This window comes from Mixophyes fleayi, chromosome 1 (genome assembly GCF_038048845.1).
Source record: "Mixophyes fleayi isolate aMixFle1 chromosome 1, aMixFle1.hap1, whole genome shotgun sequence".
Taxonomy (NCBI): Eukaryota; Metazoa; Chordata; class Amphibia; order Anura; family Limnodynastidae; genus Mixophyes; species Mixophyes fleayi.
In genome coordinates, this window is record NC_134402.1 from 99,571,310 (window position 1) to 99,586,613 (window position 15,304).

The following is a 15,304-nucleotide window of genomic DNA, read 5'->3' on the forward strand; positions in this document are numbered from 1 at the left end:
GTCAAAATGTAGTCACATTTACTAAAATTGTTTTTTCCCCACAAGGTAATCTTCCTAAGGGGAAAAAAACTGCTCTTCCCCTAAGGGCACCATTGCTTGTATAGAAGTTTTATAGTTTACGGTTACTTGTTCAGAATATTTATTAGATTCATTTTTTGTTTTGCTCAATTTTTAGGTAAGTTTGCCTCTTGAAGCATGCAATAGTATTTACAATATCTCAAAACACACAGTTCCCTTTCTGATGGATTTAAACAACTGTGTGACCCAACTACAGTATATCTCCAAATAACAGTTTGTAACAAACAGGTTACATTAATATCAGTTAGAAGTCATGTTTATTTTCAGACATCTCAGCCCTTTAACATTCTACTTGAAAACAGAAGGTTTTTGCATCAATAAATATACACATTTTGTGCCCTGATGTTTAGAAGCACACACATATGTGACCACTCTTTTTTTTTAAAAAAAATGTTAAAGCTGATTACAACAATATTATCCTTTTTTCCCCCAGTATATACAAGTAAATAAATAGAATTGTTTTGAATGTTATTTGTCAATCTATGTGCACACATGTTAAATGTAATTTTATGATCAACATAAGTGTGCACATGATACTGTACAGAGTTGTAGCCTGCAATCTTGGACATAAAGCCCTTTAAATGAACATAACATGATAATGATGGTTCATTCTGCACTAGTAATATACATAGTCACTGTAACTTTCAGTAACATTATTTTATTTTACTTATTAAATAACAGAAAATATAATGTTGCAAGAAATATCTTGCAAATTTACAATAGTAGAGTAAAACTGTATGTCTTACAATATTTTTATTATATTTCCATGTATTGTTTATAATAAAATAGTAGTTATATTATAATACAATAATTATTATATTTTAGTCCTTTATTATATGTTATAAATAAATAACTGCATAGTTAAATTAATATTTTATATTACAGCATTGAATTATCTGTCTACAGTTAACACATTCAGAATTTGAAGTATATCGTTTTAACGTCCCCAAAAAAATCAATGGAAACCAAAATGAAATGTTCATAATATTGCAAGTTTATCTAATTGAATTTAGTGGTTCTTTTCTTGGCATTGAAAGTTGTAGTACAATGCAATGAAGGGGGACTCCCAGATTAGTTTTAGCCAATCCTCGCAGGCTTTACTCAGTGATGTCAAAAGATTCTCCCCCATGTGTCTAACAAAAAAACACAGATTAGCATGAGGCAAAACACAGCAGTTAAAACTTGCCTTGCAATGCTCAAGGTGAGCATCATGAAATCCCTATTGGTAGGACTAATGATCTTCCTTTTTGAAAAAGTCTTCATCTTTGCAAATTTTAAGAAATTTAGCCTGGCAAAAAGGAAACTTAAAGCAAGATGTTCTGACGTTTGCGCACTGAAGAGAGGTGACATATTACAGGTCCCTAGGACACTGTTTGTTCACTTTGGAATTTATTTGGGAAATAACAAGGTTGCCCATTTGATGCCAGACATCCTTCCTGCTCTTTCAGACGACAAGTGTCTGATTGAGAAAGTCGTGACCAACAAAAGACTGATCCTGGGTGTTCTGGCTAAGGTGGCCAGTATAAGAGTGGACACTGTGCAGGACTTCGCCTATGGTGGAAGTATAATAGTTAATGAGATGGACAGCGGCTTCAAGACAAAACCCCTTCCTAATGAAGAAGTGGCCCAGAGGGCTGAAAGACTGATGGGATCCACATCATACAGCCTACTGTGGGATAACTGTGAGCACTTTGTCACCTACTGCAGATATGGCTTCCCCGTGAGCTTCCAGACTGACAAGGTAAATTGTGCCTCAATGTCCATCTGGCTCTGTGCATGCTGACATGCTGACTTTGGGGTCTTTTCTGCAAAACACAAATTTGCTGCTATGCTAAAGGTTCTATATTGCTTAATGGAATATTGTTATCAGTTAAGAGAAAACATTTTTATTCGATGCATTGTTAAATGAAAGGTAGGACAGGTTTGCTTTGCTACATGTTCTACATACACATACACACTAGTTTAACAAATGCTTGGTTCTATTACAGCTTTAATTTTAATTCTTTGCTTCACTCAGCTCAATATATATCTCCTTACCGTTGATATTTCCCCTTAAATTGTTCCACTGATGGCTGTGTGTACACATCAGAAGAAAATTAAAATAGGCAAGTTTTATTTTTGTGTAATAAGATAATAATGTCAGTATATAACAAACCCTAGTGTTCACCAGACAATTAACTTGTATATTCCTGCTGCTTGTGTTTTCTTCTCAGTGAGGGTTTTCTGTCTCTATTTGGGTAATATAAAATGTTTCATTTACACACTGTAATTAAAACCTGTATAATGCTTCTATTCCATTTACACATAAAATGACTGGAACTATCAACTACAAAGTAACTTGTTTTTAGAAGCTGAATTGTATTCCTGTTTACTGCCTTGTTGTGTGACATACACCAGGTATTACTGCTTCCTCTGGAACAATTCAGGTTTATTGTTAATAACCTTTAACCTTGCTAATAGTTAAACAGTTCCTGTACTAACAGGAGACATAAAATCCCGTCTGGGCCAAACAGTATTTGCTAAAAGTCCATGAAGGTGTTACTTCCTTGTGATCATCTAATAAAATGATTCCTAATGTGCTATTCCTCTCTTTCTTTTCATGAGCAAATGTCTGTACTATTTGTCTGGCAGGATTATCAAAAATAAATAATGTGGAATGTATCATTATGTTGGATCATAGCTAAAACAATTCATGTTATTCACGTGTTAAATTCTAGCAATTTATTTTTATTATCATTATGTATATTTTCTTAGGTTTATTTATATTTTTTTTCCTTTTATATACGTATTCTTTTTTTACTTTTTATGTGCAATTTTATTGTCTTGCTCTTGCACCCTTTGCTTTTGTGTTTAGTTTAGACATTATAGCTTGAGATTGAATACTGCAACTATTGGGGCCTTAAGCATATGGATTTTTACGAACTTAGCATAGCGTGGTTACTCATCCTTTTGTTTCAAAGGGTCGTGATATTTTCTGTGTATTTAATATTCATATCTATATATTGTGTTACTTAATAAACACTACATGATGGTAAAGTAAATGCTAACATGTAATATACTTGAAATAGCAAGTTTGTATCATTGTGTGTATCATGCCTGTACACTCAAACTTAAAAAAAAAAAAACACATTATAAACATTTTCAACAATACTTAAGTGTTTAGGCAACTTGTAGCAAGTAATAACAATATGTTTATTCTGCACTTGTACATTGTAACTGCTGGAGTGATTGACTTATTACTATTAGTAGAGATTTATTGTCACAAAGTGGTTTTATTGCATTACATCAGTGTTTACATTTTCATTTGCAATGTTAGCTACAGAGGTGCATTCACTTGTGCCAGTGTTCATTTATAAAACGTAAATGTTTTTGTAAAGGAATGCATCATGTTTATATGTAAAAAAATAAGAAAAAAAACCAATTACAAATGTTTCAACCTGCATAGATTAAATGCTGAAGAGCTTAGATGCCTTGTAGCTTGCAAGACATAATATACTGCATGCAGTACATTTAGCACATTTAAAAACACTCTTTTATTACATACACAGTGGTTAGAGTCAAAAAAGGGGCCACTCTGGTACTGCAGTGCTAAATAGAATTGCTTTCCAGTGTATAATATACAATACTACAATCTTAAATTATCCATTTTCTACATTGTCAGTTTGCTGTTCAGCATAGTCTCATCAGGATGAGTATTAAATGTTAAGATCTGTTACATTTGTAACATACAGATCATTGTCTTACACAAGTAACTGACAAACTTGTATTTATCTTTCAGTTCTGTGAGAATGTGAAGAAGATAATCCGAGACCAAAGATGTGTTCTGATTGCTGCTGCTCTAGGGATAGGATTGACGCTTTGTTTGGGTGTAGGGCCTTCCACCGCCCTTCCCAGTCTACTTATTACATTCTCACTCTGGATGGCAAGCTGAGGAGGTAGTGTACAGGAGGGATAGAATCTGATGTGTGCCTACAACGGATTATAGTGCTAGATGTACTGCAGGCAACAACTTGTCACAACCTGGAAATAAGAACATTTATAAGACACCAGAAATGATTAGCATTTGTGTGACAGAATCTGTTTAAATTATGAAATAAGTAGCATAAAATTTAATTTTGTAGTGTTTAACTATAATATTCTACTTGTTCATTAGTAGGGTGAGCATTCAGGGCTCGTTTTAACGTGTGCACAGAGAAATATGTAAAATGTATGAAAACACACACTTTACATGTGTTGTAGCGTGATTTACATGCATTGCAATCAGTGCAAGCTGTTGTACTAGTAGGGTGCAATAATGCAGGAGAAATAGGCCTCATTCTAAAATTTTGAACCATTAAAAATTTAAAGCGCATTGGTCAAATGAGCCTAGGATAAACCATTCATCTTAATTTTAACATGGTTTTCTGGTGTTAAATGCTGAAAGAGACATGAACAGCACATAGGTGTGCACAAGCCCTCACTGTAATGAAAAATAATGTTACATAGTGAAACCATAATACACAACTTGCTTAGCAGCTGACATGTAGTAAATGCAGAGGTTTTATTTGTAATAACAATTGGCCAGGATAATAAACATATAAAGTGCTTTTTACATGTTAAGTTTAACCACTAATTTAAAATATCGTAGAAAATTGGAAATTCTAAAGTTACAACATTTTGCTTCCTCTAACCCATAGATTCTGCCTCAGCAGGTAGCACCATTCCTGATATATGACCACTGTTTCAGTGCAGGACCTGAACAACATTGATTCATGTTATACATTCATTTATAACTACCATGTGAAAGTATATATTTTTGTCTTACGGTAGCTGTGTAGGCCACTGGATACACACACCATTGCTGTAGATCACTACTGATTGTTAAGCTGCACACACAGGTTGCAATCCAACTGTTACAATGTGATCTCTAAATGGCCAGGTCTGTGAGCATCTAGGCCAGTGGTCAGGGAACAGGGGTAAATTACCCCAAATGGGGTAAAAATGAAATTCCTGGGGGTAATGCTTCCGATTCACATGCTGTCAGATGGATTGTAGACCCCTTTATATGTGAAATTGCTGTTGTGCCAGAAGAGCCACAAAGGTTGGTAGAGGCACTTCTTGAGCTTCGATGCAATAATGAAGCACGTGTTGCATTTGAAAACAAAGCAGATCTGTCATATTTTTGGATGTCATCAGCTGCAAAGACATTCAAAATTACACATAAGGAGTCAAAAAGTTGCTGCCTTTTGCAACAACCTACCTTTGCGAACAAGGATTTTCCACTGTAACAAAAATAAAAACAAAGCAGAGAAATCGATTGGACGCTGAACACTCTATCCAAATTGCTCTGACATCAAAATGCGTATCTAAATATATTTGGGGGTAAAAGGTAAAAAAGTTCCCTGACCTCTGATCTAGGCCATACATATATCACAAATCTTGTTCCAGATTCAGTGAGTGGCTGCATGTCAATGGATATGTGACCTCTCTACATTCTCCTACACTTCGGGTTGGCTAGTGATCTAACATATGTTTTGATAGCGTGACATCATTGGTTACACTGATTTTATTACCAGCCAGGTCAAATCTGATGCATACATAATAGTTGGCAGATAAAAAAAAATCCAAACTGGACTACCAAATCTGCATTTGTGTGGCAAGCTTTACTCTACATATTTTCATCTAATTAAGAAACCACATGACTAGTACCGCAGTCATTTCAATTTAAAAATAGCAGCAATATGGGCAGAGCCTTAATCCTTGAACATGTGGCCATGAATTTCATTAGCATAAATTGTATGAACTAGATCTAGATTGTGCATGATGCCTTGTTAGCACTTTTTTTTAAAACATTTGTGCCATTTTGTCCTATATAAGTAGGAGGATTCTGCAGAAAGACTATGGACACAATTTTACTAACAAAGTCTTTTTAAAAATATTTACAAAAAATAAGATGTAGTAGTGTATCTTGTAAATATATTTACACCTTATTTTGAATATATGTGAATATATGTTTAAAAATAATCTGTTTTGTTGAAAATCTTAAATCCACTTATATTTGGTCTTTTGCATCATATTACTAAAGATGCAAAGCTTCCATTCTAAAGAAGGATCATCAGCATTTGCAGAGACCCCTTTCTAGTGCTCAGCTAAGCAGCACTGGAAGTAAACCTATGAAGGGAGGTTGCCGCTTCTGAAATATGTACAGATCCATGCATCAATGTGTACTTAAAGCAATAAATACAATATAGGTTGTTTCATTCTTTTTAAGCAGAATTCATGAGCATGTGAGATTTTTGTATGTTGTATATCAAGTAACTTAAGTTTAATGTTTATGATATTATTGTACTTTTTATTGTATTCATGTCTGCAGTTTTTAATGTGAAATAAAAAAAACACAACTATGTGTTCGAAGCCAATGATTTCTGTAGTATAAGACAATAAGTACTGTAAAAGACGTGGCTGAAGTACCGCAAAGTGTATTTTGACATAAGCTGCTAATAGAAGCAAGAAGGTATTTATTGATACATTCACTTTGTAAATATTAGTTAGTGCTAAGTATTTATGAATTCTTTTACTGCACATTAATGTGAGCAATGTATTGGTGTTCACAAAAAATATTGGTGTTCACAACTAAAAAGTAACCTGTTTTACTGACAATTTTAACCTGCTCGTAAAACTTTCTATAGATGAATGATTAAATTCAAATCAGGGCTTTAAAACCTACAAAACAATATTCATACCATCCTGTGCTATATGTTAAGTTATGTGCACATACATATTTATCCCACATCAAAGTGTATTCTGTGAAGAGGACACCCAATGCTTATAACTCCAACTAATAGTATTGCTTTCTATCAAATGCAGACATTTTTTTTCTTGGTGTGAGGGGCACGACCCTTCTTGTGACAGGACAGTAGTCAGTGGCTGATGGACAGCACAACACACAGTGCAAGAGAGATCACAGCACATGGACCAAGTCAGCTGCAGACAGCAGAATAATTAGCATATTTCTCTTTCCCATTCCTTTTCTTTCACTTGGAGCCTTGCACTAAAACATCTGTTTTTATGTTTCACTTTAGCCTATATTTTTGCATTGTTATAGGAAGCAAAGAGACCTCCTTATGTTTAGGTAACACATTGTAGATGGTTCTAAGCATTAGTCTGGTTAACGATTACCTTGGTCATTTTTGTCTACACACTGAAGAATGATTATGTTTTAATTGAATATGACATCTCCTATTTGTCAAAGTCAAGTGACTTCTAGTGGAAAGAAAGTAAAATGCACAGAAGTACGTTTCTCCCTCTTTGTGTTGACAAATGACCAATGCCTCTATAATACCCTGGCAGGTGGGAATAGCAGTTAGGGTGACATTTACTGAATAAGCTTACCCTATATACATCACAAATGAAATAAAATACTAGGCATGTGAACATAACATCACCATTTTCATGTATGCAGTTGCACTCACACATGGAGCAATTACAAATCCCGAGGACCTAACAGACAGGAATGGGTGTAAGGGTTGGATAGGGGTTAGTTCGGTCACTGTGGAAACTGTTATTCATTCTGAACTTCTGCAAATGCATAAAAACTAACAATACCAGCTACAATTGGGAGAAAAGTGCTGAACATTTGTTCCTCTACTTCTTACTTCAATATTGCTGCAGTTCACCCGAGGTGAAAATCTCCATGAAAATACACTTACAGTTATTATTACTTAAAATTGTTTAGGTAGTATTGCTCATACTATATAAACTCTAAATATTAAACAACTAATATGAGAAAAGTGCCATATGTGTATTTTTTTTGCAATAAATAATTGTATCTTTAACAACAATAATGCATGTGGAGATTTCATGTCCCAGTGACAATAGTAATTTCTTATCACAAGTAACTATGAACTACTGACTTTAGGTCGCAGAACAGTTTATCAGCATAACAGATGAAACAGCTTTATATTTAATGTATTCCTCCTCACTATTTAAACTTGGATAAACAGATTATGGCTACAATTATTTTCTACAATTTAAAAGCAAAGCCCCTATGTCTTCCGTTCTTCTGTCTTGCTGTTGATCTCTATATAGTTTCACATGTTCTGTCCTCCTGAGTATCAGTGACATATGCCATGGAGGTTACAAAGAGAAAAAGATCATTTTGGGCAGCACGATGGCTTAATGGTTAGCACTTCTGCCTCACAGTGTTCATGAGTTCGATTCCCAACCACGACCTTATCTGTGTGGAATTTGTATGTTCTCCCTGTTTTTTCTTAGGTTTCCTCCCACACTCCAAAAACATACTAGTAGGTTAATTGGCTGCTATTAAATTGACCTTAATCTCTCTCGGTCTGTGTGAATGTTAGGGAATTTAGACTGTAAGCTCCAATTTTTGCAGCCCGAACAAAAGCTTAAACTTCTTCAGATAGGTGCAACTTAAATAGGATATGGGGTCAGAGTGAAGATACTGCAGTCATTATCATCATCAACTTTATGGTGCTCATCAATTATTTACGTTTAAAAAAAAAGAAATAACCTTTTTTTGGCTTCCCCCTAAAAGAATTAGCCAGCACCAATGTTATAGCCCAGTGTTGGCTAACCTGTGACACTCCAGGTGTTGTGAAACTACAAATCCCAGCATGCTTTGCCGATATATAGCAGCTTATTGCTGGAAGGGTATGCTGGGACTTGTAGTTTCACAACACCTGGCGTGTCACAGGTTAGCCAACACTGTTATAGCCTATGCTGGTTATCGCTAAAGCAGGGAGACAACAAGCATGGAGCCGCTCTGTAAAACTGACTACAAGCACCAGGTGTGCCAGGCTGGGCTGTTCACTCTACAACAGAGAGTAGGGTCCCCATGTCATTAAGTGATAGCCCCAACCTGGTCAGCACATGTCAGAATTCCTTAGGAAATCAGGCCCACAAAAAATATGTGCCCCCCCCCCCCCCCAAGGCAAATTAGCCACATGCTTATTTGCACTGAGACTGCTCCTGTGACCCCAGAGCAGTGAGTGCCAGGGTAATATTGTAAAGACAGAAAAACACTAAGTACCCAGCAAAACATACCTGACCTAAGCAGCCAATTACTGGCGCTTATAGAATTAATTGAACAATGAATGGTTGCTCATAAACGGCCATCTCCTGACCCTGAAAAAAAAACAACATTAAAAATTTCTTGGGTTTAGTTAAAATTTCCAGTGAACACAGCACATCAGAAAAGGAGGTTGGTCATTGAAGCACAAAACACCATTAAGGATTTAATAATTTTCTCAAATAATGCTGCTTTTCTCATGCACATTTATTACCTACATGTATTACACAACATGGGACTATAGAGAAGTTTCCAAGCTGAATTAAAAACTCACAAATGTGTACAATTTCTGTAGAATGTAACAAAACTGTGATGGTGAGTAGATCTAAGAGTATTGACATTTTAGGTTCTTTATAGCAATATACATTTATGCTGTCCAATGTGTACTGTATATCTATTAAAATCTGATGTCATACAACTCCTTACTGATGTTCTCTGGGAGTTGAGCACTCAGAAAAATCCTCTTGCTGCTGATTCACAAATACAACATTTGCAAATACATGGTTTCATTGGGTAGTGACAAGATCTGTCACTAGTAAAATCACAATCTTTCACTGAAAGTAATCTGCCAGGTATCTCTTATAAGCACTACTGCGACCACCCGTAAACATTGATCCCTGTGATAACATTGGTCTCAATGGGTATTGTGTCAGCTGTCCCCATTAATTCTCATTTAAAGTCATTTACTGTATATCTACTTAAGCCATTGTTTGACACTGTCTTTTCCAATGTATTATGTTGCACTGCTAAAATTCCTACAGAAAATAATTACTTATTTGAGAAGAAAAATCAATTCCCTTCTTTCTATTTCCACCTATTTTTTTCTACAAGCACAGCTTCTACAAGGAATACTGATTTTGTGTTAATTTTACTTTTTTCCAGCTTTAAGCTCTTGGTCATGTTTTCTCGTTAAAGTTAACATTTTTAAAATGCGGTCACTTTCTGATCACTTTCTCTATGTCAGATTTTTGTCCTATGCCTTGAAGGCCGCTCACTCAGTGAGAATGGTTAACCCAGGGGTCACCTGATCTCTGTCTTTTCCTAATCAATGCCGACCCTCAGAATTAGAAGGAGAGCTGTCATCATCAACTTCTTCTGATCAATTCCCTAAAGGTCAACCAGATCTTTGAAATGTATACCATGCTGGGATGAGCTAATCTGTCAACAGGAAAGAAGAAAAAACATGCTGACACATCTGTTTTGGTTAAACTTGGAACTATATTTATTTTTGTACAGATTATATTGTTTTGGTTTTTTTTCTAATACATCAGTTTTAACATATTTAAACAGTGATAATTGTATCAATGTGTCCGATTTGTGTATAGTGGATATGAGATATATATAAATTTTTAGATTTTTCTCTTGTCATGTTTACAAATGATGACCAAAGAGTTGCTTAGAAGAGGATATGACACACAGCAGACAGTGAGAGAGGGAACCAAACTTATCCATGTTTAAATGCTATAAACTTATCAGATTGAACAAAATCATCAATGTTGCTTTTTATACAAAACACAAACATATATTAAAACACAAACATCTCACTATACAGAGTGCTAAACCCACAACAATGTTCCAATACACTGCACTAAAACAATCACTACAGGCCTCACACACTGTACATATGTCCTTGCAAACTATCTATTTTCCTGTGCACTAAAACCATCTTCCCTGTTGCACTTACTGTTTATCATCTCCCAGATGTACCAAGGTTCCTCCTCTCCATTGCCTCAATCCTCTCTCTTCCTCCTTCTCAGTTATCCTGTGCAAATACTTACCCACTATAGACATTGTTTACAGTGAATTAGACCTAATTCTCTCTCTAAAACAAAGCTGTTTTGTTTTTGTGTTTCAGAGGAAACCAAAAGGTTACATTAACTGTGATCTATTCAGACATGTTATGGGTGCCAAGTTATTTACTATCTATTAATATAATTAAATCCACTCAAATTTTATTAATGTAAACATTTGTTACACCGTATCTGTATGTCACAGATGTTTATACTTTGGCATTTTGCTTATACATATAAACACTTTCTTTGCATTACCTGACTGCATTTGTACTATAGCCATAAAGAAATACCTCCACAATAAAATATCACACTGCCAGCTGGTTTGTTTCAGAAAATAGCTCACTGGGCTGGGGTGGATACTGGTCCTAAAGGCATAAAATATAATAAGATGTTATCAGCAGGTTGGGCAATTATTTTGACTACAACTTAAGATGGAAATGTGCACTCTATTTTTCTAAAATATTTGACTAGTGTTGTTCTGTATTTACCACCAGTCCGTATCTGTGGTGCTATTCCAAGGTAAAGCAATGGGCAAGGCAGAGGGGTAGGAGTCACTTGCATAGATTTATAGTTTGGCATGCAGTATGCTGCTCATCCAGACAAAGTACCAATGGCATGGTAGCTGGGTACAATTCTCTGGAACGGTCATTGACCAAATCCAGATATGGCTCAAGAACCAGAATCTCTCACTGAGATCTTACCAAATGCAAAAACATTAAACCGGTGCATGCAATGGGAACTAGATATCAGGAGGCTTTGATGATGATGTCTTCATTAACAAACTAAGCAGCTCAGCCAGGCCAATCAATCTAATATAGAAAATGACATCATCAGAATTTAACCAAGGGGGTCAATATCTTGGAAGCTGATAACTGAAGGGCATGCATACAGAAGAGGATGTTACATAACACAACTATCTAAAGCACCAGACAAATCCATTTGTGGCTACCTCCCGACTGTCCCTTTCTGGCCTAGTGAAGAGAGATGCCATACAGGATACGTGTTGGCTCCAATGCGGCATTCAGAACCTCTTTGGTTTACTAGCAACACTGGGTTCTTTCTGGAATAGTATTCTGCAAAAATACCCATACTTGCCAACTCTCCCGAAATGACCGGGAGACTCCCAGATTCCAGGTAGGTCTGCCAGGAGAGTATGGCAGCCTCCCGTATCTGCCCACTCCCTAGTGAAGTGGGCAGAAATAGATCCAAAATGCCATGATTCACAGAGAATCATGACATTTGACCCCGCCCACCACTGTAAAATTACGCGATTACGTCACGAGGCGGGGACAAAATTGTGTGATTTGCGTAGCTCCACCCCGAAACTCCCACTTCCCCCCAGGCATCTCCTGAACGCTGTCTTGAAAAAGTCGGCAAATATGAAAATACCCTTACCCTACCTACAGCACATCTCATAACATATAAATATAATAATGCAATATATAAAAAATAATTCAGATGTTATAAAATCCAAAGTTGCACCCCACCCCCCTCCCTGCTCAGTTATTTTCATGCCAGATGTTCACTAACTGTAATGAGTTTGGAACTTAAATATTATCATTTTTATATTTTTGCAGATTGTAAGAAGCTAATGCAAACATCCTCCCATCCTTGTCAAACTTCTAATATTCACCTGGCCGTAATTCACCCTTCTTTTGCAATCTCTGACAACAGCCTGAAGCAAGAGATCCATATGAATGAGGAGGAAAATGTTTATGTTATGTAGGCAATTCCCTGATATTTGGACTGATTAGTAACTCTTAATGTTCTACATCTACATTTGAATACTTATCTGAGAAAGTTTCCTTTACCTTCTCTAATCCAATTATTAGGGGCATATTCAATTGTTGTTTTTCCGCGCCGCAGAAAAACTAGTACCGTTAATACGGTAATATGTAGCTGGATTTCAGCTCGCGCCTCAGGGAGCTGCGAGCTGAAATCCAGCGAGTAAATTACCGTATTAACGTTTTTTCCATGCACGATTACCGTAATAACGGTAATCGTGCGCGGGCCGCAAGATTTTTGCAGTTTCCGCCGAGAATTGAATATGCCCCTTATTGTTGTAATCTATTGGCCCCCTAAAACCTTGCTCTATAAACAGGTTTGTAATTGTAATGCTTTTGTTAGTTTACAACTGTATAAAATATATCCAGGATGCACTAAACGATCTTAAACTAAACTTCAATTAAGAGTATATTGCAGAGTAGTTATCCCAACCCATGGTGTCCAGCAAGGATGTCGGAAGCTGGACTGCAGCCATAGCTCTTTAACATCTTTGAGGTGGAAAGTTTCATTACTTACTATGAAAGTGTGGGACTTCAGTATAGACACTGTCCAGTATCTTCTGATGTGTGTTTGTATGATCCGTGTGTGTGTGTGTGTTCTGAAGTGGTACAGTCCGCGTGTGTGTGAGACATACTGTAATGGGAGGAGTCTGTATGTGTAGTGACTGGGGATATTTTTTCAGGAAACTGAATAAAACCAGCAATTGGATACAGTGGAGCAAAATGTTATTAGATTGTGTCTTACACTCTGACTTAACCAAGCTTCTTATTTACAATCAAACAATTTAACTACAAAAAAAAGTGTCTGTTGCTGGTTAAAATGAATAAGCGATAAAAATAAGGAGTCGTGAAATATAAGCTTACAAGATAACAATAAAGAAAACTGCAGTATTATGGAAAAGGAGGAGGAAGGAGAAGAAGGCAGAAAAAGTAAAAGGGGAGGGGTGAGAGGAAGGGAAAGGGGAAAGAGGGGAGACGGTAGAGAGGAGAAGGGAAGGGACAGAAAGAAAAGGGGCAGAGGGAAGGGGGAAGAGAAGGAAAGAGAAAAACAAAACACTGAAGACCTGAGTAGCACCTGTAGAATATTTGAAACTAGAGAGAGGAGTTTAAACAGTAAAATGGGGTACAAACTAAATGAGGTCATAAAAGTCCTACAGCTATCTTATTCGTAAAATGCAAACACTTAACAGAGTAACCGAGGATCAAAAGTCCGTCCACACCATATTAATAAACACAGTGGTCGAAGTGGGCCGGTATGTGGGGATGAAGCTATAACAGCTTTATTTGAACTCGACAACTGTTGTCGTTTCTGTTTACCAAAAATGAAGTTAACTCCATGTTTGTTCTGCATACATTTTCCTCTTGCAAACACTTTTTTTTTTCTTTCCTAGGAGCCCCACTCATTTTGCTATCACAATTTGCAGTAAGCATTGGCAAACACACGAGACCGGGAAGCAGCACTTCCCATGGACTGTTTTTTGTAAATTGTACAACAATAGAACAGAGAGCGCGAATGATTCCGAGCGATTTAAAACGTTAGCATCGGTCTCATTGTCACCAGATCGTAGGACACTCTCCCTTCCCATACACACCGACATACACACTGACATACGTGATCACAAATCAATTAGCGCCCTATGAAACCATTCCCTCAAAAAAACCATCAATCGCCCATTAACCCCTATTAACCTATTCCTCTCCATTCTATCATCATTTCACCCTCCCAGTACCAAATAACATTTTCATCTACTCTATCAGCTCCCATAATTGAACATCTTTCCACACAGCACCCACCAACCTATTTACCCAGTAATACCTCCACTCACCACATAATAACCCCCCCCTGCACTGATTAATCCATTCATTTCACCTTCCCAGCACCCATTAGCACATTCACACACCTTGTCAACACTCATCCCCCCCACACATACTGTATACACACAGCCACACACATATATATATATATATATATATATATATATATATACATACACTGTCTCAATGGTAGTCTGATGGTATCTGCCGGTGTTGAGGCTACAGTACAGAAAGGCGTGGAGTCTAAACACACCCATGGTATTCACCAGAGACCCCCGCAAGGAGGTGTGGACTTAGCCACAGGGGGTGCACAGGTCGCGGTTCTCTGAAACAGTCACCAGCGAGATAGAGGTGAATAGTGGATAGTCAGGCAGGCTGAAATTGTTACCAGGAGGACAAGCAGTACCAAATCAGGAGCCAGAAGCGAAGTCAGGTAAGCCAAGGTATATAACCAGAGGACCAGAACAGTACCAAATCAGGGTCCAAAACAGTAGTCCAGAAACAAACTGAGTTAATAGCATAAAAGGAACAAATTGCAGGAACAGGAATGCTGGAGATCAGGAGTGAGCCTAATACCCTGGCACCAAAATGGTGCCAGAGGCTGGTTTAAATACATGCAGAGAGCTACTGATTGGAGCACCAAAGGAAGGAGCTCCCATAGGCTAATTTGGACGGGCAGTGAAAGCACTGACCGCTGATATAGAAAAAAAGCATCCCCACTGCTAAGCAACGAGGCAGAACTGTGCATGTGCACAGATGCGACC

At 36.9% G+C, this 15,304-nt stretch overlaps 1 protein-coding gene across 1 annotated transcript; it reads left to right on the plus strand.

The window, feature by feature from the left end:
* Positions 1-1,073: 1,073 nt before the first annotated feature.
* Positions 1,074-6,453, plus strand: LOC142140640 (lecithin retinol acyltransferase-like). Its single transcript, XM_075198374.1, has 2 exons — positions 1,074-1,819; positions 3,857-6,453. Exons 1-2 carry the CDS (start codon positions 1,235-1,237, stop codon positions 4,007-4,009), a joined length of 738 nt encoding a protein of 245 aa, XP_075054475.1. The 5' UTR covers positions 1,074-1,234; the 3' UTR covers positions 4,010-6,453.
* Positions 6,454-15,304: the final 8,851 nt, after the last annotated feature.